Here is a 21,985-nt window from a genome sequence, read left to right on the forward strand (position 1 = left end):
TTTGAACTAAATAAATGTAGAAGTAGTGAGAGTTTTAAGATATAATTGTAGTATGGAGCTCATGTAATCATTCAATGTTCACTGTGCAATTTTTAATCTAAAAACAGAGAGGTTTAAATATTTCAAAAGCTTTCTTACTCCATTAGAACTTGTTATTACCTTTCCTCTTCTAATTGTTTGTTCCGAGCAGAATAGTTCTGGTTTTCATTCGGTTCACTGTTTCATGCAGCACAGCAAAAATCACACAACCCACTGCAGAGACTGGGTATCCAGGAGAACTCCCTCTCAGGCAGACCCGAAAATACAAAAGTGAAAGATGGTATGGGATAAATACGTTCTAAATAGGCGAGTGTTTTTGCAGACTAAGTATGAGTAAAGTATAAGAAATAATGAGTTCAGGGTGTCACCAGTAAGCTTTAATTTGCTTGCTTTGTTTAAATTTGGTAATAGGAAAACCAAAGCGAGTAAGAGATCTGAGCGCGAGAGGTAAAGAGAAGCCACAGAAGTGTAAAGTCATTGCCCCGAGTGTAAAGAGGAAACTGAGAAAAGGAATTGGAGGAGCAGAAATAGTTTGTCTTGAGTGAAAGGAAGCTGGAAGGAAAGTTGCCTCTTGCAGGATTTCAGAATCAAGGTTTCTAAACTGGATGTGAGACCAATTAAAAGGAGGGATGTGTTGCTGAGAGGCCTATTTCAGTGGCAGCGAAATTGGTGGGACTCTGACCTTATTGTTTTTTATTGTTTTAATTCTGGAATGCTTACTTGGTCAACCTGGACTATTTGGTATTTTTGAATCTAGATATTTGAGAAACATATAGTGGAAAGTGCTGTGATGAAGGTGACAAAATTACTGTGTTTTTTGGCAAAGAGAAAGTGATTGAAATCCTTCAGATTGGAAGTGGCCTGTGGAGGGCTCTAGTCCAACATGCTCAAAGCAAGGTCAGCAATGAGATCAGACCTGGTTGCTCAGAGATTTATCCAGTTGGTCTTGAAAACCTCTGAAGATGGAGACAATGTCTTTGGACAGCCTTTGCCATGTTTGATTATCCTCACGGGGAAAAAGTGTGCATCAAGCCAAAACCTCCTGTTTTGATTTGTCTACTGTTTCTCGTCCTCACACTGTGCACCTCAGCGAGGGGCCTGGCTGCGTCATCTTGGCAACCTCTTTGGAGTTATTGAGGAGGGGGGGGGTTGCTCTTAGGCCCCCTGAAGCTGTCTCTTCTCCAGGTTAAGCAAGCCCTGCTTCCTCAGCCTTTCCTCACAGGGAAAGTGCTTCAGCCCAAAGTGCCCGGTCATCTTGGTGGCACTTTGCTGGGCTTGCTCCAGTTCACTTTCATCTTTCTTTTTTCAGTTGAGGGCCTAAACTGGGGTGTGATATTTTACCTGCAGTCTAACAAGTGCTGGAGAGAGGGGTATGGTCGCTTTCCTCGATCTGCTATCTCATGTGCAGCTCACAGTCTTCCCAGCCCGCCAGTCCTGCTCCGCAGAGTTGCTCCCCAGCCGCTGGGTCCCAGCCTGTATGGCTGCAAGGGGTTGGTCCGCCCCAGGTGCAGGACTTTTTGTTTGTTCTTGTTGAATTTTGTGTGGTTTGTGTTGGCCAGTTCTGGACTGTTTAGGTCCCTCTGAATGGTGGTCCTGCCTTCAAGTGGATCGACTGCACCTTGCTGTTTGGTGTCGTCTCTAAACTTGTTGTTGGTGTGCTCCATCTCCTCTTCCAGGCCATTGATGAAGGTGTTAAACAGGACAAGTTCCAGCATGGACTGTAAAGTTGGTAATGACAAAATTATAGATGAAAGGAGATTGATAAAAACGTAAATTTAGGTCTGGAAGCAACTACATGAGAAGTAAAATAAATGCTTGAGATACTAAGACAAGTAACACAGGAGTCAGGACAGGATCAAGAAAACCGGTTTTTATGCATGTTTATAAATGTTTAATATCAAGGAGTAATGTGTAGTTGAGTGCCTACAACATGGATGAAGGCTAGATATGAAATGGGAAAGAGTTTCTGAAATTAAGTATAGTTTATGTATAAAAGCTTTTGATGATATGCAGGTTCTACAGACTCCTTTTTAGAGTTTGGGAATTGAAGTACAAGCAGGTGAAATGGGTAGTAAGATACCAAAACCACTTGGTTCTTGCTTTTGTTCCTTCATACAGTTTAGGCCTGTGAGGAGGATTTTCGCTCTCCCCTTGCAGGTTTGCTGCTTTTGCTCTTCCTTTGCAGGTAAGTACGCTTTCAGGACCATGCCCACGTATTCCTGACGCCGAGGCAGCCGCCTGGGCTCTGCTCCCCGGTGCTCGGGGAGGCTGCCTGTGAAAGGCGCTTGCAGGCACGAGTGTGCTCGCTGAAGAGCTGCGGAAGCCAGCCCGTAGGAAAGGCCAGGGTAACGTGTGGACCGCTGATTTTTCTTACCATGACCTAGATAGTTTTCCTAGCCCTTCCTCCCCAAGATGACTCTAGATAAAGAACAGGAGGCTATAGGTCCGTGTCTGAATCCTATAAGCATCTTTTTATGCTTGGCTGAATAAAAGGCAGATTGCCTTTCTTGTATGCAGTTTAGAGCGCTCTTGATCGGTGACCTGTCTTCAGTTGTTTCGTTCTGCCAGCAAGCGCCAAATTGCCAGTAACTGTTCTAGAGAGTCAAGTTGATGATAAAAAGATTAAGTATCGGAGCAAGGTTTGAGTCATATTGATATCACTGAAAAATATTTAATGATGATTCTCTATTTCGAGTTGCATTTTAAAACCTTGTCTGATGGCTGACTGTTAATCCCTTAATGTGTTATTACACTGTTCTTTTAAAAATCTTTTTTTTTTTTCTACTGTCAAAATATTTTATTGTACCAAGTCAGGTACCATACAAAAATTGGTTGCTTCAATAGCGTAGTCTGCCAGCTTGCAGTGTAAAAAGACATCTTTCGCACAGACTTAGATTGGTTAGCATTATCATTAATGTATCTAATCCCTTATTAATCAAATTCCATGTTATGATTCCATTATTTATGACTTGCCATCAGAGCAGTAAATTATTTGGATCATGCTTTTTACTTGTTTTAAATATCACATAAAACAAACTTTCTTCCAGAGGTCTTGCACTTCCTGAGTATTTTAAGACTGACTGAAACAGTGTTAGTATTTGAGAGAGCCCCTTGGTTTGTATTTTTTTTTAAAAAAATGTTTAAATGTGCTTGGAATCAGGTTATCTAGACCTGCTGATGTAAAAGTGCAGAATGTGAGCAGTTGCTTTTACGTTGTCCTTACTGTTGAAATAGGAAAAAGTCATTGTTCTTATTCATATTATCATTTCTATAAAGTAATTACCAGATTGTCATGACTCTTCCTTTTGTTCCCAAAATGCTAGAAAAATGTGTTTTCTTTATCTCCTTTTGGCCATTTAAAGCAGGAGTGTGATACCTATGAAAAACAGGTATGGCCAAGCCGAGATGTAATATTTATCAAGATAAAAAGTTTTATTCTTTAGTTGTATAAGCAGCATGCCATGTTCCTTGGTGCTTTTATATCTGAGACTTGTATTCACCTTGGCTATCTCGGGAGCCACAATATTAGTGTTCGTGTTTCTTCAGCCACATTCCCGTGACTGTTTATGGTCTCTTATAAAGACTTTTTTTTTTCTTTCCCTACCAAGAATGCCACTTTTCTCACCTCCCAAAATAAACAGCTAACACATGTTTTCCTTCACAACAGTTGGGGGATTACAGGGTGGGGTTTGGATATGACTTTAAAAGCAGTGTTCATCTGCTATGTGCCTTGACAGTGAGGTATCAATGTATTCAGAGGTGCATGGAGACGTGGGATGCCCCTTTAAACTGTGAGCTATATGCACATAAAGACCCCCTCATCTGTAATTATATGTCTATTTTAAAGGAAACTACTGTCCCTTTTTACTGTTAGTCCTTTCTATTTCAGGTATAACCCTCTATTTAAAAAAAAATTCTTTTCTTCTGCTTGTGTATTAGCGTTTTAATGACGTTATTTTCCCAAGTAGTGTTGTTCTTGAATGGTCGCCATTAGTCAAAATAACTTTTTACTTGTCATTTTCAGGCTAAAGGTATACAGGGCGTTGTACTAGTCCAGCTCGCCAGCTAGAACGGCTTCCCGCCGTCAGTTTTGTTGCTGAAGGCGCTGTGCTCTGCCGCCTGCTAGTGCTGCTCCCTGGCAGAGAAAGTAACTTCAGAGCTGGAATTCCAGCGAGGTACCGGCTCTCCTTGTTTCTAGCGTCACGGTAATGATACATCCCGAGTCTAGAGCAGCTTTTGCATTTAAGGCGAAGCTCCTCTGTGGAGCCCCATTTTGGTCTGTTTTTTGTCAACAAACCAGGATTTGGGGTGTGCTTGGATAACGGCTTCTGAAGGCAGGTCAGCCTTTGCAAATGCAATAGATTACAATAGAAATAACTTGCTCTGGCCATGTTGTTAATATCTAGTAAACAGATGAAAAAGACCAAAGCTGTGGTTTAGTTAAGCTTGGTTTCTTCTCTGTCTTCCTGAAGCACATGGGACAATGCTGTTTTCTTTTTTTGTGTATGTGTGCTTTGTTTGTAGATAGATGAGTCCCTGAAATCCCAGAATTTTTTTTTCCTCCTGTACAGATCCTGTATTACGTATAAACCTTTTCCTTGTGACCAGTTCCTGCTTAGGAACACGTGGTGGGAGCTCTGTCCAGGGGATCCAGAGAGGAAGCTTTGCCTTCGGGGGTTCCCCAGGGTTATGCCTGGTAGCTGCTTCATGGGACGGGGAGCGCAGCGTCGTTGCTGCCCTAGCTCAGCCCGGGTGCCCTTTGCCCATACTGGTTTGCCTTTCTGTAACGCAGGGATGCTTCTTTCGTGCAGTTACCTTTAACATTTCAGGGCTTGGTAGGTCTGCTTTCTGTTTCTGGACAGTCTAAAATCTCTTATTGCCCAGAAGTTGCTTCCTGAGTATTGGTTTCGGTCAAGGTGAGATCCAGGAGGAAGGATATGGGTGCTGGGATGTGTTTCTTGCTCTTGGCATGTGCCTACAGAAATGCAGTACAGTGAAAATTTAATGTTTAGAAAGTATCCATAGTAAGTAAGTGACGTTGGTTGGTATTGAAATAAGAGCATTTATTTTAAGCTCTTGGGGGTTCTTTGTTTTGGCTCATCTAAGCTGTTCTTTCTAGGTTTTGCATTTCATTTTTGTTTTGGCTCAGTGTGCTTACATATAGTGCACGTGAGCAGCAGCGCGTTCTCAGCTCCCAAACTGGAAACCAGTCTTTTCAGGTATTGTCTTATGGAGCATTTTGCCTTCTGTTTTAACAGGTGATGTCTCTGTGGTGGCTGCAGAAATGTTTACTTGAAAAAGTAATAATGGGAAAATATTTACTGTGTTGGGTTGTCTTCTCAAAATTTCTAGCATCTGATGATGGGCTGTTGCTTCCCCCCAACCTCCCAGTACAGCAGCTACTGCTAGTCCGGAGACCTTGGGAATAACCAATTTATAATCTTTTAACTATATTGGGATGGCTGTATTGCTTTTGATGGGTGAAGCATGAATGAATTATGCAAGCTGTCCAAATAAGTAGTCAAAACTTTTATACAACAGTATACCATTGTATGTGTTTGCCAGTTGCCTTATGGAAGACAGTTATAAATATTTACCATGTTTGTACATGTGTTTATACAGAGAGAATGGGGAAAAATTCTTTCTTTGCTGACAAAGCCAGTATATCGAGTCTAATGAGAGTGAATAGATCTTGGATGGTGAGAGGAGCTGTAGATACCCCTGAAAGTAACTCTTATTAAATTAACTACAACAAAAATGCAATTTGTAGCAAGTAGTGTTACCAAATAGTGTTTCAATCAGAAGCCAGTGTAGCATTCTGTTGTCACCTATGGATTCTCTATTCCTTTCCACTTACAAATTCCTCTTGACTTTAGACTAAAGCATGTGCTTGATATTCAGTGTAGCTGATGGAAGCAAAGTAATTTTTGTCCTTAGATGTGGGACAAATTCCACACTAGGAGAGCAGGGAGTACTTTTCAAGTTAGTTATAAGTGGCAACTTTGTTAGTTGCTTAAAAAATTTTAACAAAATTCTTTGAGGGTGAGATGAGGAAGATGGAAAAGAGAGAAATGTTTTAGTAGACAGAGTGAAGATACGTGCATACCCCAGAAATATGACATAGAGTGGATAAAGACGTGTGATGAAATGCCCACTTAGGACCGTTGTGGGATGTGTGTATTCATATGCATGCACAGTCTGGTTATTGTCTTTTTTTCTGAATATTTTAAATCCTTAATTTTCTCATTTTGAGTAGATTTTTTAGTGTAATAACTGTTAGCATATTTCTCCCACTGGGTGATATGTGTATGCATAGCACATCCTTACAGGTTAATAGAGCAGTAATGTTATATAAGGTAGGGCTAGCCAAGGGTAGACATAGCTATGGAGAATTGAATACTAAATGCACTGAACAGCTATTAAAGAATTATTTGGTTCACAGATATTTGACCACATGTGCTTGGGGGAGGAGGGGAAGAAAGTTCTTGCTCTCTTTAAGAGGTTTGTACTCCCTTCCCTGAGCCTTCAGCTACTCATTTACATCCTCCTGCCAGTGACTTCTGCCCTTGTAGCCCTGCAAACATTTGATTTGTTATTTAGTGCGGTTTGAAGGATAGAAGCTTCTTACAAGTCATGGGACAGGGTTTGAATTAGTATTGAGGAAGGAGCCCTCCCGGAGCAGCCACTGATGGAATAGAAACTTTCTCAGTTTGACATAAGCATATAAATTAGTTTGTAGGGTCAATCTAAATATAATGTCGAGTTTAGTCCACCCTTACCTCCAGTGTATTTGAAGTACATACGAGCATTAATAAATTTGTTTTTGTAGCACAAGATCTGTGCAGTGCTTTGCAAACTGACAAAATATTCCATCTTTTCTTAGCAGTACTTACAAATCAATGAGATGAAAGTGTCATAGGCACGTCTTTGGGAAGCAGTTTCTTTTAGTACCACTTCACACACCGACGTTATTTCTTTTAAAAATATTGCATCAAAGAAATTGTGAGAAATCCCTTGGTTTTTGTTTAATGTATTAATAATACACTCTCTGACTTATTGCCTGGTCAGTTCAGTCAGCTGCATTCTTAAAGTGAAAGACATCTACGGCGGATAGTCACGCAACTGTGAGTGTGAAGAACTTCTGAACCTCCGTAATTCTACTGCTGCGGGGAAACCAGAGTGAACTTTTTTGGATGATTTTGTCCAAGTGTCAATAAAGCAATAATTCCTGAATTACAACAGCTATAATGGGTAGTAAGTTGACTCCAGCTGATACCAGCTTCAGATTCTCCTTATTTCACATCCTTTAGATATAAGAAACAGTTCTTGCTCCAAAGATGATGAGGCGGTCGTAGCATTGGATAGTAGAAATATACTGCTATCTTACAAATGAAAATTTATGATACGGAGAATACCAGGACGTTTCTGGCAGACCTGAGAGTGGAAACTCAGACCTCATAAATCTCACTCAAAATCATAATAATCTTGTACAGTATTGGAATTGTTTGTAGGATTATGGCCTTTCAAATTTTTGACTGAAGTAGATAGTAGGAGACGAAACTCTAGCATTAAAGGCAAGCTTTGGTAAACCTTTTCTCCTCTAGGAAATGTGATTTTTAGAAGATAACATAGTATGAAAACAATCTAAAATGTTTTTTTCCACTGCTTGCAGTCTGTACATACTATGTAGTTATCAATTCTTCTAAAATATGTAGGTAGACTAGCATTCTTATGACTACCTATAGGACTGTAGTGCTAATCATCACATAGACATGGCACTTCTGGTTAATATTTGTGTGCGTGTGTTTTTTCTTCTAATCGGCTACTTCAGTTTTTACAGATTTTCTTCAGTTAAGTGATTTTGTTATGTATTAATTGCTCCCTTGTTAATCTTAAGTTTCGAAATGCGTATTAGGAGTTTGCAGACAATTCATGCTATGTAGGTTTTGCTGCTTTATTAAGAAGCAAGCCAGCGTGGATGTGTTTGCAAGACTTCAGGGATTATTGATTGGGAAGCTGCTTGCAGCCGCGAGAAGACTGAGCTAAGATGGAGCGTGTGATGAGATAAAGGCTAGGTTAGGAAAGTGATTACAACGGGGGACCTCCTAATCACTGACCTCTGTAGGGATCCTGTAGTTTATCACTAATCTCACTTGCACTTGGCGTTTTCCTACGTTGCTTCTTCATTGTTCATAGCCGAGTGAGTAATTTGGCTTGGAAGGAAGAGGCGGAGGGAGCTGCGAGTCCAGCAGCTGCACTCGCTGGCACCGGCTCGCCGCACAGCTCCCGCGCAGCCAGCGGCGTGCTTGGCACGCGTCACCCCTCGTACTTGAACACATCGTTGTGAGGAGAATAGGAGGGCGTTTGTCTGAAGCGCGTTCTTCAAATTGTGTTGCTTCAGATTTGTGCGTCGTTTCTGGGTTTTGGTCACAAGTATTATAAGGAAAATATTTTTGTGTGTGTGCACAATATATGCCTGTGGATATGTGTAATATTTTGTGTACCTTTAAAATATTGTAGGAGTGTGTGTATATATATGTATGCGTGTATTAAAAAAAAAAAAACCCCGTCGATACAAAACGTATTGACCAAAAGCTGTGAAATCTTGTATTAAGGACAAGGCCTATAGAGCAGTAGAAGATGAAGAAATGATTCCTCAGGTGCTGTGGGAAATGTCTTGATATGCAGTAAAACTTTATGGCTGCATGTGTCAATCAGTCTTGCCTCTAAGAAGAGGGCAGTACACCAAATATTAGAAGCAGGGCTGTTGTTAGGTTTTAATCACATTTAAATTTATTCCACCAGGCTGAGTAAGAATTGCTGAGTAAGACTTTTTCTTTTCTTTAGACAACAAAATTAAAAAATAAAGCCTGAACCTGCACTCGAGGCAGTAAAGTTGGTATTCCATAAACTTTACGTACTTTATTTCCATTTTTGTGGCATATTGAAAAGCAATATTAGGTGTTGTAGAAAACTGTTTAAAACTTCTTCTGTGGAATATTTTTCTTGCATCTTTCCTATGCAGCTGTCGCTATAGTTTTTGCAGTTTGTTCCTTGTTGTAGTGGACAAGAATACGAAAAAGTACTTGAATGCGTTAATTCTGTGGGTAACTGAAACACTTATTTTGTTGTTAGAAATGAAGGGGGAGAAAGCAATGTAACTGATTTCTAGCAGAAGCTACCCACATCAATTTGAGAACCTTTTGGGGACATGAGAACCTTTCAAGATTCGAGGAGGTGGATGGTAATTATGAAATTCTTTTAGGCATTTCTAAAATTAAGCCTTCTGCTTCATCCTCGCAACCAGAAAGCTATTCTCTATGTGGTCCTCAGATCTGTGAGCGCATATTTATGTGAAACCCTTTAGCACAAAAATGAAGAACAATTTTCCAGCCCTCTTTAAAACAAAAAGAAACAAAAAACACCTAGAATGAATCCTGAATGCGCTGTTGTAAACTGACTTTTGGGTAAGCTGTGTGTTTTGACCTGTTAACAGTATTATGAATGACGAAATGGTGATTAGGAAATGCAAAAACATGTTTTAGAATTCAGTGAAAGATGATTCTTTATGCGAGCAGGGTAGTCACGCTTCACGCCTGCCAAACAGAGCAGCTGCCAGCTGTGGTCACTCTGGTATTCCTATTAGACGATAAGCATGGCTTTATTTAAAAACGCTAGCACTTTCCAGGCCGCTAACCAAATATATTCTTGGGAAAATGCTTAAAGAGGTCTTTAGGCTGTAAAGGGTTAATTCTGTGGGCACTGAAGTAATTTTTTGCAGTTATGTTCTGTCATCCTCTCAGAAACCAAGCATTATCTGGAAGCCGCGAGAAAAGGCTGCCGTGCTACTGGCAAACATTTATAGCAGGTTCACTGAAGTAGTCCTCAGCTGAGTTAAGGGAGTGCTGTTTTCAGTTGACTGTCGCTTTGCATCTCGCTGTTTCAGTTTCGTTCTGTGTTGCGTCTATGTGGGCTGCACAGCTGTTATACAGCGATTTATTATGGAACACTGTTCCTTGCGCGGTGTTCAAAAGCTCTATTAAGTTGTGAGCATATCACATTTAGACCATCAAGCAATTGCAAGGGAAAAACAATTATTTACTAAATGCCTGTTAGTGCTCGAAATGGTACAGGATGTGTCAATGCAAAGTTACGAAATACTTGTGGTTCAAAATGCTTAATGGGATTTTCTCAGTTTGGTTTCTTATAAATCCATCGTCCTTGGGCTATAAGCTTGTTAGGTAATGATTAGATCATTGAAGTTTTTGTTATGAAACCACACGAAACTTCATTACTTAAAAATAAAAGTGCAAAACTCATTCCAAGTTACTGAAAGATTCAAATACTTTGTGAGTTGATCTGTGTCGATTTAAGATTCCTATATATAATCAGTTCAATTATTTTTACATATCTATTTCTTTGATTCAAATCTGGACTGTAAGAAAGACTCTAGGATATAAAGCCACCAATATTTAGCCTGAAGAAAAGTTTAACGTGATGCTACTTTATAAGCAAGGCATAGATTTTGCCCCAAAATGATGGCACCTAACTTTTGAAACCCGTAACTTGTTAGGAAGCACAGGGTAGAGGTGATCTAAGAAGCTGATGGTCCCAATAGCCCTGTGCAGGAAGCTCTGCTGCAGAGGTCTGATGGGAAGTTCTGGAGCTGAGAAGACTGCTGGCTGGACAAAGTGGCTTAAGTTGCTTGTTTACTTCTCATGAATATTTTGTGAAAGTAAAACAGGATCTGAAGAGGGTATATCATACTGAGCAGCAAGTCTTGTGGGGTAAACCTGCAAGGTATTTCAGGGTTTGCCTTGGCTTTCAGTGTCATCGTATTTTTTAAAATACGCTTGCTCAGAAACTCTGGTGCTCGTTCCAGTAAGCTTGTTTTTTGCAGCATTTTTATACTTTTCTGTTGATCTCTCGAGAATCTGAATTACTAATAAAGCTATTTGATAAGTTTCCAACCATGAGCATGTGTCTGAACTTTATGGGAGCTTTCTTGCCAGCGGTTGCTGTGCAGCAGCGAGACGGTGTGTAGGGCGCTGCCCTGCCTGGTAGCGTTCTGCGCGGAAGTGCGAGCTCTCAAACTTGCCAATACCCCCGCTTCAAATACTTGCTCGCTTCTTACCTGGAGTAGTTACAAAGTGTTTTGGTTTTTTTTCTATTGGTCTGTAAACACTACTTACGGTTTGCTTATAAGGCTTTAAATATTGAGAGCAGCACCTTGCCTCAACCTGAGGAGCTAAAGTTTGTTGAGACGACAGCAGACAAGTTATTGCTCTTTTAATCTTCATCATATTGATATAGAAACCTTATGGTGGTATCACCAAACAGCATGTGATAGTGTTAAACCTTTTTGATGTAGTCAGATAAGTTGCAGGGGCTGTTGATAGAGGCCTCCTCATCCTCTCATGGACTGTGCAGGTCTCAGCCAGCCTGGCTGCGCTTAGCAGAAGAGCGGAGAAACGAGACTCGTCCTGCAGCATCACTCGGGACAGCAGTAACGGGGGAGGGCAGTGCTGCGAGAGGAGATGCTGCTCTTCTCAGCAGGTCTAGATTACAGGACTCCCTTTCCAGCAGACTTCTCCCTTGCCCACTTTCACCCCAGGACTTGCACGCTTGTCTGACACCGTCGGTGCTCCAGTAGTATTGAAGACAGGTCCCCTTCCATCCCCTGTGCCTTTGCTGTGCGGCTGTGAAACTGTGCCGCTAGCACCGCGCTCCGGCTCTGCCGCGGCAGACGGGGGTCGGATGCACCGTAGGGGAGAGAACATCGAATAGCGCTCGAGATTAATAGAGCTGGTGCTTGGGAAGCGTGATGCCTGTTGATTTTCATGTTTAATACTGTGACCCTTTAACATTGTGATACTGCAGCTTTGAGGGTGGTACCTGAAGTGCCTCTACTGGGGATATATCTGGGGGAGACTTTCAGCAAAGGCGCCGTCTTGTCCTTTATGCCAGGTTGCTTTCCAGACCCTGCATGGAAAAGGTTAGCCACTTGAACACAGGTTAAATGCTTATTTGCTCCAGCTGTAATTTCTGATAAGTATTTAGGTAGCGGGGCATCAGACAGCCTTGACTTTTCCAGATCATTTCTTAGAACCAAATTTGGGATAGAGTAGGTTATTGCTAGTCAGCTTTTTTTCTTTAGTACCGACCTGCCAAAATTCTAAAGCGATAACATTTAAATAACATGATTTTACACATTCTTATCTAACAATTTCTTGCTTGTTACATAAACCATAATTTAAATCATGATTTTTCCAGTCTCTGTAATTGACTCTTGTACAAATATTTGTTTTAAAGCCTGCCTGGAAAACTGCATACTTCAGTCAAAGTTGTTTATCATGTGGTATAAGATTCTCATTTTCTGGAAAGAAAATGCTGAGTCTGGTTAATATGAACAGCATGATTCATGCTACTTCACATAATTTTGCATGCTAGGTATTTTATTTGCTTGGTGTCTGATAGTTGTTAGAGGCAAAAAGCTTCAGCAGAAAAATGTTAACTTTTTCTTCCCTTTGTTAGAGCAATGCTGCCATTTTTCAAGCAAGCTATTGTTGACCAGACTGCATGTCATTGTCAATAGGATAACCTTGCAGAGATGTTGTTCCAAGAGTGTCAATCTTATTCTTCCTCTCCACTTAAACAAACAACACTTTTTTTTTAATGAACTATAAGCTTATTTTGTCTCTTCTTATGAAATGAATTCAGGAATTTGTGGTAGCTATGATAAAAGTGGTCAAAGCAAAGAAAGTCCCGTAGTAGAAATGCAGTAGTACAGAGCTATTCATCACTGAAGTGAAATGTGCAAGAAAGGCAGCTACTCTTATTTTTATAAAAACAGAATGACATGCACATTGTTTGGAAAGGGGAATTCCTTAGGTAAGATGGCATTTGCTTTACAAATATTTTATGGTTTTAAGTAGGTAAGTATCATGGCTTATTAATGTTTACTTTTGGCTAAGAGTCTGAATGGTGTTACGGGATGTTTCTTAGTTTCAGGTTTGTTGTAGTTGATGCAGGCATATGCAGTTGGTATTTTCTATTAGGTACGTACGTGATGGCTGTCTGATGCCTGACATTGTTCGGCAGAGTTTTCTATTCACAAATTAAAAAAAAAAAAAAATTGAGTTGATTGATGAATTTCTGAGCCCTACTGCAGAACTTCCATGCTGTGTTTTCAGATATACAAATGCTGCAGTTTGGCACAACCAGTAAGTAGAAGCTAGGTAGTTTTTCTGGACCTGCCAAATGTGTTACTCCTGACTTGTTACCTCAGGTAGCAATGCCAGAGAGCAGCTACTCAGCAGATGCACGCTGTTCGGCATGCGGTACCTGCAGGCAAATAATGCTTTTGGCTTTGCTGTTTTGAGCAGTTCGATTGTGTGGGTTTGGTATCTGAACAGAATTTGCATGGAATGAATGTTTAAGGGAAGAATGTCAGGAGCTGAATGATTTGACTAAGATTTAAGTTTGGTGTGGGGTTTTTTTGTTTGTTTTGAATTTAGGTTTTTGTTCACTTTCTTGTGGTTTTGCTGGTTTTATTTTACTGTTTAGTATATTCATCACCTCAGATGATACTGGCTGTGTGTTAGTTACCAGGAGAAAGAAGAAATGTCTAAAACAGTCGTCAGCTTTTCTCTTTGATAGTGGAAGTGAAGTTGCATTGAACCTTTGCTTTTTTAATTCTAAAAAACCAAGGGGATATTTTAAAACAATAAAAAATTTGCAGCAGTTCTTTCTGACTGATTCTTACATAACTATAGGTTATGTAAGGAATTAGGCAAGGATGTTGTCTATTACATTAGTGTTATTTCAGTGTGTTAAATACAGGCATATAGAAGCCTACTCTTATTTACACAATTTTTATAAATTTACTATGATACTGACAGATTTTTTTTGAATTACATATGTAAGCGCAGCTGATGCAGATATCCAGCAGATTTTAAAAAGAACCTAATTCGAAATGTTTTTCTTTTATAGGAAAAGCCTCAGATAGAGGGCCATTTCCGTTGTATGGCAGAGATACGGGGTTACCGGGCTGTCAAGTAAGTATAGCGATAATTGAAAGCAAATGGAATAATCTGAACTAAAATTCAGTTTAAATTACTTGAACATGTCAAGCCACTGCACACCATGAACAAGAATGTAGAATGCAGAATGAATTTTCTGGGCTCTGAATTGTCATATTACCTTGCACTTGAAATTATATACACATGTGTTCACACAATATATATGAGGAGATTCTCTCTCTCTCTCATTCTCTCTCTCTCTCATTCTCTCTCTCTCTCATTCTCTCTCTCTCTCATTCTCTCTCTCTCTCATTCTCTCTCTCTCTCATTCTCTCTCTCTCTCATTCTCTCTCTCTCTCATTCTCTCTCTCTCTCATTCTCTCTCTCTCTCATTCTCTCTCTCTCTCATTCTCTCTCTCTCTCATTCTCTCTCTCTCTCTCTCTCTCTCTCTCTTTAAGGGGATATATGTGTGTGTACACAGACACACTCGCTTAGAGGAGATTCTTTTGGTATGTGCAAGTGGAACTGGTTCTGCAGTTCATGAGAATAAAGTCCCTGTGTTTTTAATAAAAAGGGTGATTGTCTGAGTGTCTTTAACAATGTGCTAAAGGAGTTATTCTCTCCTCTCCAAGTCTGCCAACAAAGCTGCAGACCAGTACTGATTGCACATCAGGATTAGACCATGATACCTAGATTACTTGTGTATGTTAAGAAATTCCCAGCATTTTACATATAACTGGACTTAACCTTGCTAGCTGAAATCTAGGTTAAGGTTTGTACCCAGAACCCCATGTCTGGATCATATAGCTCTTGTTCCCTTATGGTACTTCTCTGCCAATGCACATCATGACCTTTCTATCGTCATGTTCTCCAGTCTTGGACCAAAGTTTTTGAAAGAGAGAGATTGTTTTTAACAACTTTTGCTCTCTAGATTCCTAACATCATAGTCTCAGAACATGGTGGTGTTGTGGCACTGCTAGGAGAGAGATGTTGGAGATAATTCACCTCAAAGCAATGAATTTCCACTGTGTCTGGTCATGATCAAGAGTCAGTAATGTACTTCTTAAATTTGTTCTATTTATTGTGTTCCTTGTTGAAGCAAGGAATTGTTTGTAAGTTCATAATCAGCTGTTTGTCAGTTGTTTATCAAATGAGAGATGACAATTAGAGTAACAAAGATACGTTTGCATGTCCAAGAAACTGGAACAGTCTTTCCTTATTCAGAAATCAGTCTGGCCGCTTTTAGTTAAAATTAGTCCCTAGAAGACTACAAAGGAGAGGTTTGTTGTAAGACTTAACATGTTCCACCAAGATACAGAACAATCTGAAGATTTCTGGAGATGCTTCCAATGATACTCTTTTATGGTGGGCTCTCTGACAAAGGCTCCCTGATAGGCTGTCTCTTTGGATACAACCAGAGATGTAAGGTACAAAGACTACCACCTTGCCAAGAGGGACAACAGATTAGCTGGACAAGGGAAAGAGACTCTTCTGATGTAGCCTTAGAGTATAGGTAGGTTGTTCAGGATAGCAGTGGACTAGGCTTTTTTTTGGGGGGGGGGGGGGGGGGGGATGGTGGTATTTGTTCACCTGTGTCTCAGCAAAAAGTTGTCTTTATGTTGACTAGTTTGGGATGCTATGAATAAATGCTCTTATTTCATTTTAACTTCAACTTGCATTACTGTTATTTAAGGTTACTAAATAACAGGAAATATTTCACCTGAGAATGATAAAAACCTACTGATATAGTGCTTCAAATACTTTCTTTTCCGTATCCAAAGAGTTATAGAAAGGGTCCCTATTTCAGTCTCATGGTCCACTGGAGAGCTGACAAAGGGAAGCTCAAGAAAGCAGACTACTTCTCTACTGACTGCTTGCAAGTAGGGGGGTCGCTGCAATGCAGTGAGATACTACTGGATTTCATGCTTGAATGACAAGGCTTACAAGGACCTTGGCAGTACTGAGGGTTCGTCTTTGGTGCCTTGGAGAGTACATCCAGAAACTGGTGTTCAGAATGACTAGTGTGAAAACCTCACCCTTGCCTTTTTTCTTTTTTTTCACCTGATTAAATTCTGTGCATCAGTAGACTCTGAAGTATGAAGTGGAGCTTAGACTAGTCTACCAGGTTCTTTTCCTGAGACTGCCAAGAAAAAGGAAAGATCAATGTGATATATTTTAGGCTCTGCTGTTGCCATCAATTTAATTGATTTGGACACTGTTGGCAATAAAATTATACAGATGTTGTTTTCTTCCTTAATTATTTTGACATAATGGAGGATTGCTGTCAGTTCTGCCTTGACAAGTTAGACCCCAGTCATTTTCCAGCCCTCTATGGAGAGACAAGAGGAAGATTGTGGTCTTGGACCAAGACACTAGCAGTACCACCTCCTGTTTCTTAGTTTCTTTAGTGATATCTTTGCCAAAATTCCTTTTAATTCAGGTTTATCATGGAATGAGATCCTCATATGGAACAAGGGACAATAATAGCCGTCCTTCACCTGCTGAATTTGCTGGCTTGAATCTAACTCCTGACATGTGGAAAAAGCTAAAACTGTATGCCGTGACTCACTGAGAGTGGTATTGAAGAAAAAAATTCCTTGGCCGTAAAGAGAGGAAAACCAGTGCCCATCCACCATAAATCAAAAATCTGTTATTCCTAAGAGCAGAATGTCCTGGAGGGGCAGGGCTTACATACTCTCTACCAGGGATTAGAGGTGCTTCTGATTCCTGGTTTTTTTATGTGATGCTTTCTGACTTTTCTCCTTTTCTCCCAGGCTCCCACTCTTCCCTGTGCAAGGAATGGCTGTCCACTATGCCATTTCCTTTCTTCCTGCTAATAGAGACAGAATCCTTCTGATATGAGATATAATAGATGACCTTTTTTAATTCATCCGCCTAAAACACTAATAATCACTTAATATAGTTCATTAGGTAACTCTGTTTTAAGGAAAAAGTATCCTCAGAGTTTTACTATTTATAATTAGATTATCCACTGCAATCCTGCATTTCTTGGTTTTTGATGTGCTTTTAAATTAAGCTGAGAAAATTTTTATGCCTCTAAATGCTCGTTTTAGAGTGAAGATTTCTTGCAGTCTTTACCACTTCTCTGCAACACAGGTGTGACAAAGACCCATTTGTGACTGAATGGCTGACCTTTCAGTAAGGTTCTTGCAGAAAGCAATATACCTCTTTAAATTCCAAGTTATGAACTTCATATTTTTCCCAGTCTAAACAGTGAAGCATTGTATTAATGTTATTAATGTTGTTTAAATAACTCAGTATGTACAGTGTTTAAATATACTAACTTAAACTTGACATTAGTTTGGAAGCAAACTAATTTCCTCATTACTCTTTCATTAACTTAATATTCTGCATTGCAAAACAGGTTTATGTTAACTTTACATAAAATTCTGGGCTTTTTAGTGGTAATGAGAGTGTAATTTCTGTTGTTTAGCTTCTCACTGAGGAAAATGCTTTTATATATCCTAATTGTCTACATCAAGTACTGTTTTACTTTTTACATGTAGCTATTTCGAAGTAAAAATCTTACATGTATTTGTTTCTATTAACATTGCTTTTTATTCCTTTGATACTTTTCCTACTACTTCATCTCCCAGTTTCCATATACTCAAAATGTTTAAGAAAGGGGAAAAATTGTTATTGTATGTATATCTTCTTGTTTTTGTATTTAGGAGAGTGAAAAGCATTCATAGATTAAAATATCAATCAGTTCTGTGATAAGTTACAGTTTATACTGTAATTTAATCTTTTCAATTAAATATATGATGGTGGTGTTTCAGCTCATTTAATTGGAGCTAGGAAGTGATGAGGATTTTTTTGTTTTTTTTTGATATGCATCATAAATCTCTGGCAGTGCCTTAAATACAGCTCTCATTGAAGCTGCAAAGGCTGAAAGAGAAAAGTTAAAAGGGATCTTGAGAGGTCATTTTGCCAATCTGAATGAAGAATCACTGCATGGCTGCTGATAGGAGCTTGTGCAGTCAGTTCTTAGAAACCTCTAGAGATGGGGAAGACTGTATCATGATGATTGTTTCCCACTCCTCCCTCCCAATTACTCATAATATTTACTCTTAGAAAGTCTTTTTGATGCCTTATCTAAATATCCCTGCAACCTAAGCAGCAAACTCTCTGTCTTACAACAGTGGACGCAGAGAAGAATCTGCGCTCTGTTAGGTCAGTGGAGTCTGTAAATCCAGTAGATGACTAATATGATAATGGAGCCTTTAGAAAAGATAAGACTGTAATATAAACTGAATTAACTTTTGCATTGATGTTTATTCTGGAGGAGCTTAGGGTTCCCATTCCAGAATTATTTATTTTATTTTTAACAGGGGATACATAAGAGGAGCCATCTCAGATATTGGTATATTGGTAGAAAAGCTTATGCTTCGCTCTAGTTTTTCTCCAGTAGGTTCACATCCCAGTTGAATTCCAGTATTCTAAACTAGATGCAGTACCTCATCTAAGGCCTCATCACTACCAGATAAGCAAAAAAGAAATTTCATTTGACTTTTTGGTAATACGGTTAATTTTTGCTGCATGATTTTTGCCTTTTTTGTAACAAACATAATCTTGTTGATGCATTTGATTGATGGTGCTCTAAAATTTCCCAGTTAGTTTCCTGTAGTAACGCTGCTCAGCCTGTCATTCCTCAGCCTATATTTTTTATTTTAGAGGTTCCATGCGTAGGTAAGAATGTATTTACATCTCACCACATTGCTTCTACTGCCTCTAAATTTGTCAGCCCAATTGAATTCCAGTCTTGCACTGCCTTTATAGAGCTTTCTGGATTGTTTACTCTGAATTTAGAAAATGTGGTCTTCATTTTTCATCCCAGTCACTAATTAAGATATGGAATGATGCCCGAGACAGATGCCTGCGAAATCCCACTTAATACATTCACTCAGTGTGATCCTCAGCTCCGAACTACTGTTTTTCAACTAGCTATGCTCTCTATTCAGAAGTAGTTTTGGTTGTCCATGTTCCCTTAGCTCACCTGTGAAATGTGAAAATAGTAAAAGCCTTGTTAAAATACCTCTTAGACCGTCTAAGACGGAAATGAGATTGGTTTTACAAAGTTTTTTCCAGCCGAATCCGTGTCACTTCTTCTTTGTTATCTTCTGACACGTGCGGTCTCCTTGTTCCAGTGTTCTTCCAAGGCATGAAGTTTAAATTGCTGAGGAATTACAAGCCCCTGCTTTTATTCTCTCTGAACCATGAGTTTTTAAAAACAACCACTAATGTTTCTAAAATCGAAAGAGCCACTTCTCTGAGTATGTCATTAGGTTTGGCTGAACTGAAATAACTAATTTGTCCAAATGCTGTCTAACCTGCTCTCTTCTTACCAGAGTTCGTTCTGTCTGTCACTGGTGTAAACTGCACTAGTAATCTGATGGGGAAATATGTGAGTTTTATTTTTGACTTCCTGTTAAGCTTAGTGAGAGCCTGAATGTGAATCTTCAAGGCAACTGTGAACTGTGATACTTAAGAATTTTGCTATCATTTCTTACTTTTCACCCACTGAAATGGTGATCTCAGCAAAAGATTTGTATGGAATATTAGGAACCTAAATTCTTTTTATTTAGACTGTAGGAACTTAAGCTCAGTCGATTTTCAGTGTGGCTTGGAAATCTAAGCAACTCAAGTACATCTGGAAATTTGAATGTGGAATTAAATATGAAGATTGTCTTCATAAAACTTTTACTGCCAAAGAAATGCGAGTCAGATGTAGCATTGGGTCACAAGAATGTAAATACAACTGTAACTTGTAAATATTTTACCAAACAGGAGGTGCATACTTTCAAGGTTTGTTTTCATCAAGTGTTTGAAACAGACCCAAAGGGAGCTTCCTAGCATACAGCATTGTGCTTTAGGCCAGCTCGTGTAAATAGCACTGCTGAATGAGGTAGTTGCATTTGTCTTTGGTTTTTATGTGGTTTAGTGTGAAGACTGGAAAATGGTGTCCGTGTGCTCGATTAAAACCTGGGCTCACCTAGTGCTTTACAACCACCTTCTGAATCCTCATCTGTCTGTGTGTCTGTGTTTTTCAAAATGATGCCTAGAGTATATACATTCTGAATGCATGTGTAAAATTACATTGAGGCTTATACAGAAATGGTTTAGATGAAGGTCAGAAACTTTTAACTACTCAAAGAATTGGTAGTTTTTTAGAAGAAATGTAAAAACTCTTTTGCTCTCGGAATGGAATGTGATGCCCTGTGACTTGGCAGAAAGTCTGTGTTTGTCTCTCTGAATTGGAGGGGTTTGTTTGTGATTTGCATTCACACTGGCTGTGTAATTGCAGGTTTGGGAAGAACAATTTTTTTGCAAATCTTAAACAGTATATAGACTAAATTTTGAGAAAGCTTCTTGTAATAAAAAGTTCTTTTTTTAAATTTATCTAATATCATACTGAAAACTGTGGCTTATGTAAATGAAATGAGATTAGACTGTAGATAGTGAATGGGTAACTATTCTCAATATTATCAAAAACATATCCAGCTGTCATCGCACGTTCCTTTGACAGGTCCGATAGCTAAGAAAGCCATGAATTTGCATTATTTTTAAATGAAGCTGGGATAACTGTGAGATATCTGAGGCTTGTAGCTGTTGCTAGAATACCTCTTTTAATTGTTTCTGTGTGTCTTTGCAAAAGCAAACGTGGCCTTAGTGAGGCTGCTCCCCCTTTGTGCCCAGTCTAATTGATGGAGCGGGGGGACTCCTCTGCACTGCCTTGGGAAGGCGTTCCCCCAGCGTTCATGGAGGAGGTAAAGGAGCTTGCCTTCCCTAGGCTGAATTATTTGCAACTCTCCCATTAATGTTCTGTTTTAATCCTAAGTAATCATGCAGGAAAAATGGACATTATGGATTTTTTGACATGTGGAAATAATGCATTCACCCTCTTTTCATAGTTGGTAATAATTTCAAGTCTGCATACTATCCAACATGTGAGAAGGGAGATAAAATCAGATGCTAAGTATAATGGATGTTAGGCAAGAGCTAAACAGGCAGCATTCACCAATTTCATTGTTTAAAGTGCAACCTTTCAATAGAAAGACTTAATTTACTGTATTTCTTTAACTTAGTAATCTATATGGTTCTGTATGATGACAGGGCACTTTAAATATTGTAAAACTCGTTTGGCAAAAAGCTTAATTGATGATAGCCATTTGAATCTAAAACACATGAGTGCTGGAAGGAGTTATAGGTTGTATATGACTAAATACCATTCACTTGTTATATGTAAAATTATATGTATAATACTGAATGAAATATATACCACATAATGTATAGTATGTGAAATGTGTACATATACTACTATATTTATATTTCATGCAGTATGACATACAGAAATATGGTACAATATAGAATATATGAATATATCTCTTACTGTTTATACTATAGCTATGTATATTTTGTTCAGTAGTGACAGATGGATTTTTAACTCATACCTGGCTACTATTATTAGGTAAGTTTTATGCCTATTTGTAATAAATATGGCTCTTTAGAAACTTTTTGTGTTTTGGATCAATAAAAAAAGTTGAATAGAAAGATGATCCATCAATGTTTCCAGTAATATTGCTATACCAATTTCCCTTCAATAGCAATCAGCTGTGCTATTGCCGTGATGCTAATGTGAGGTGACTCATTTAGCAGCATATTATTGCATCATTGGAACATGATGTAAGGCGCATCAGGTATTATTAAATTAGCCTGAATTTTGCAGTATGACAGTACCACTTTATGCACATTAGCACCATAGTTAGTGTTCCTTATGGGAATTTACTTCAAGTAAACATATTTAAGGCATAATTTCACTCAGTTCTTCAGGATTTCGCAATTTCTTGTTTATCAGGAACAAAATAATAAATTTTTCAATAGAATGTTAAGCAGGTGGAACGGT

At 39.1% G+C, this 21,985-nt stretch overlaps 1 protein-coding gene across 11 annotated transcripts in view; it reads left to right on the forward strand.

Annotated features, from left to right (window-relative positions):
- The window catches only part of TCF12 (transcription factor 12), a 183,333-nt gene that overhangs the window by 92,420 nt on the left and 68,928 nt on the right, over positions 1-21,985 (forward strand). For all 11 annotated transcript variants that reach the window (XM_064517420.1, XM_064517425.1, XM_064517427.1 and 8 more), the window contains one exon: positions 14,032-14,096. In XM_064517420.1, coding sequence (XP_064373490.1) covers positions 14,032-14,096 — 65 coding nt within the window. The remainder of the gene's footprint in view (positions 1-14,031; positions 14,097-21,985) is intronic.

This window comes from Dromaius novaehollandiae, chromosome 10 (genome assembly GCF_036370855.1).
Source record: "Dromaius novaehollandiae isolate bDroNov1 chromosome 10, bDroNov1.hap1, whole genome shotgun sequence".
In the NCBI taxonomy this organism is placed as follows: Eukaryota; Metazoa; Chordata; class Aves; order Casuariiformes; family Dromaiidae; genus Dromaius; species Dromaius novaehollandiae.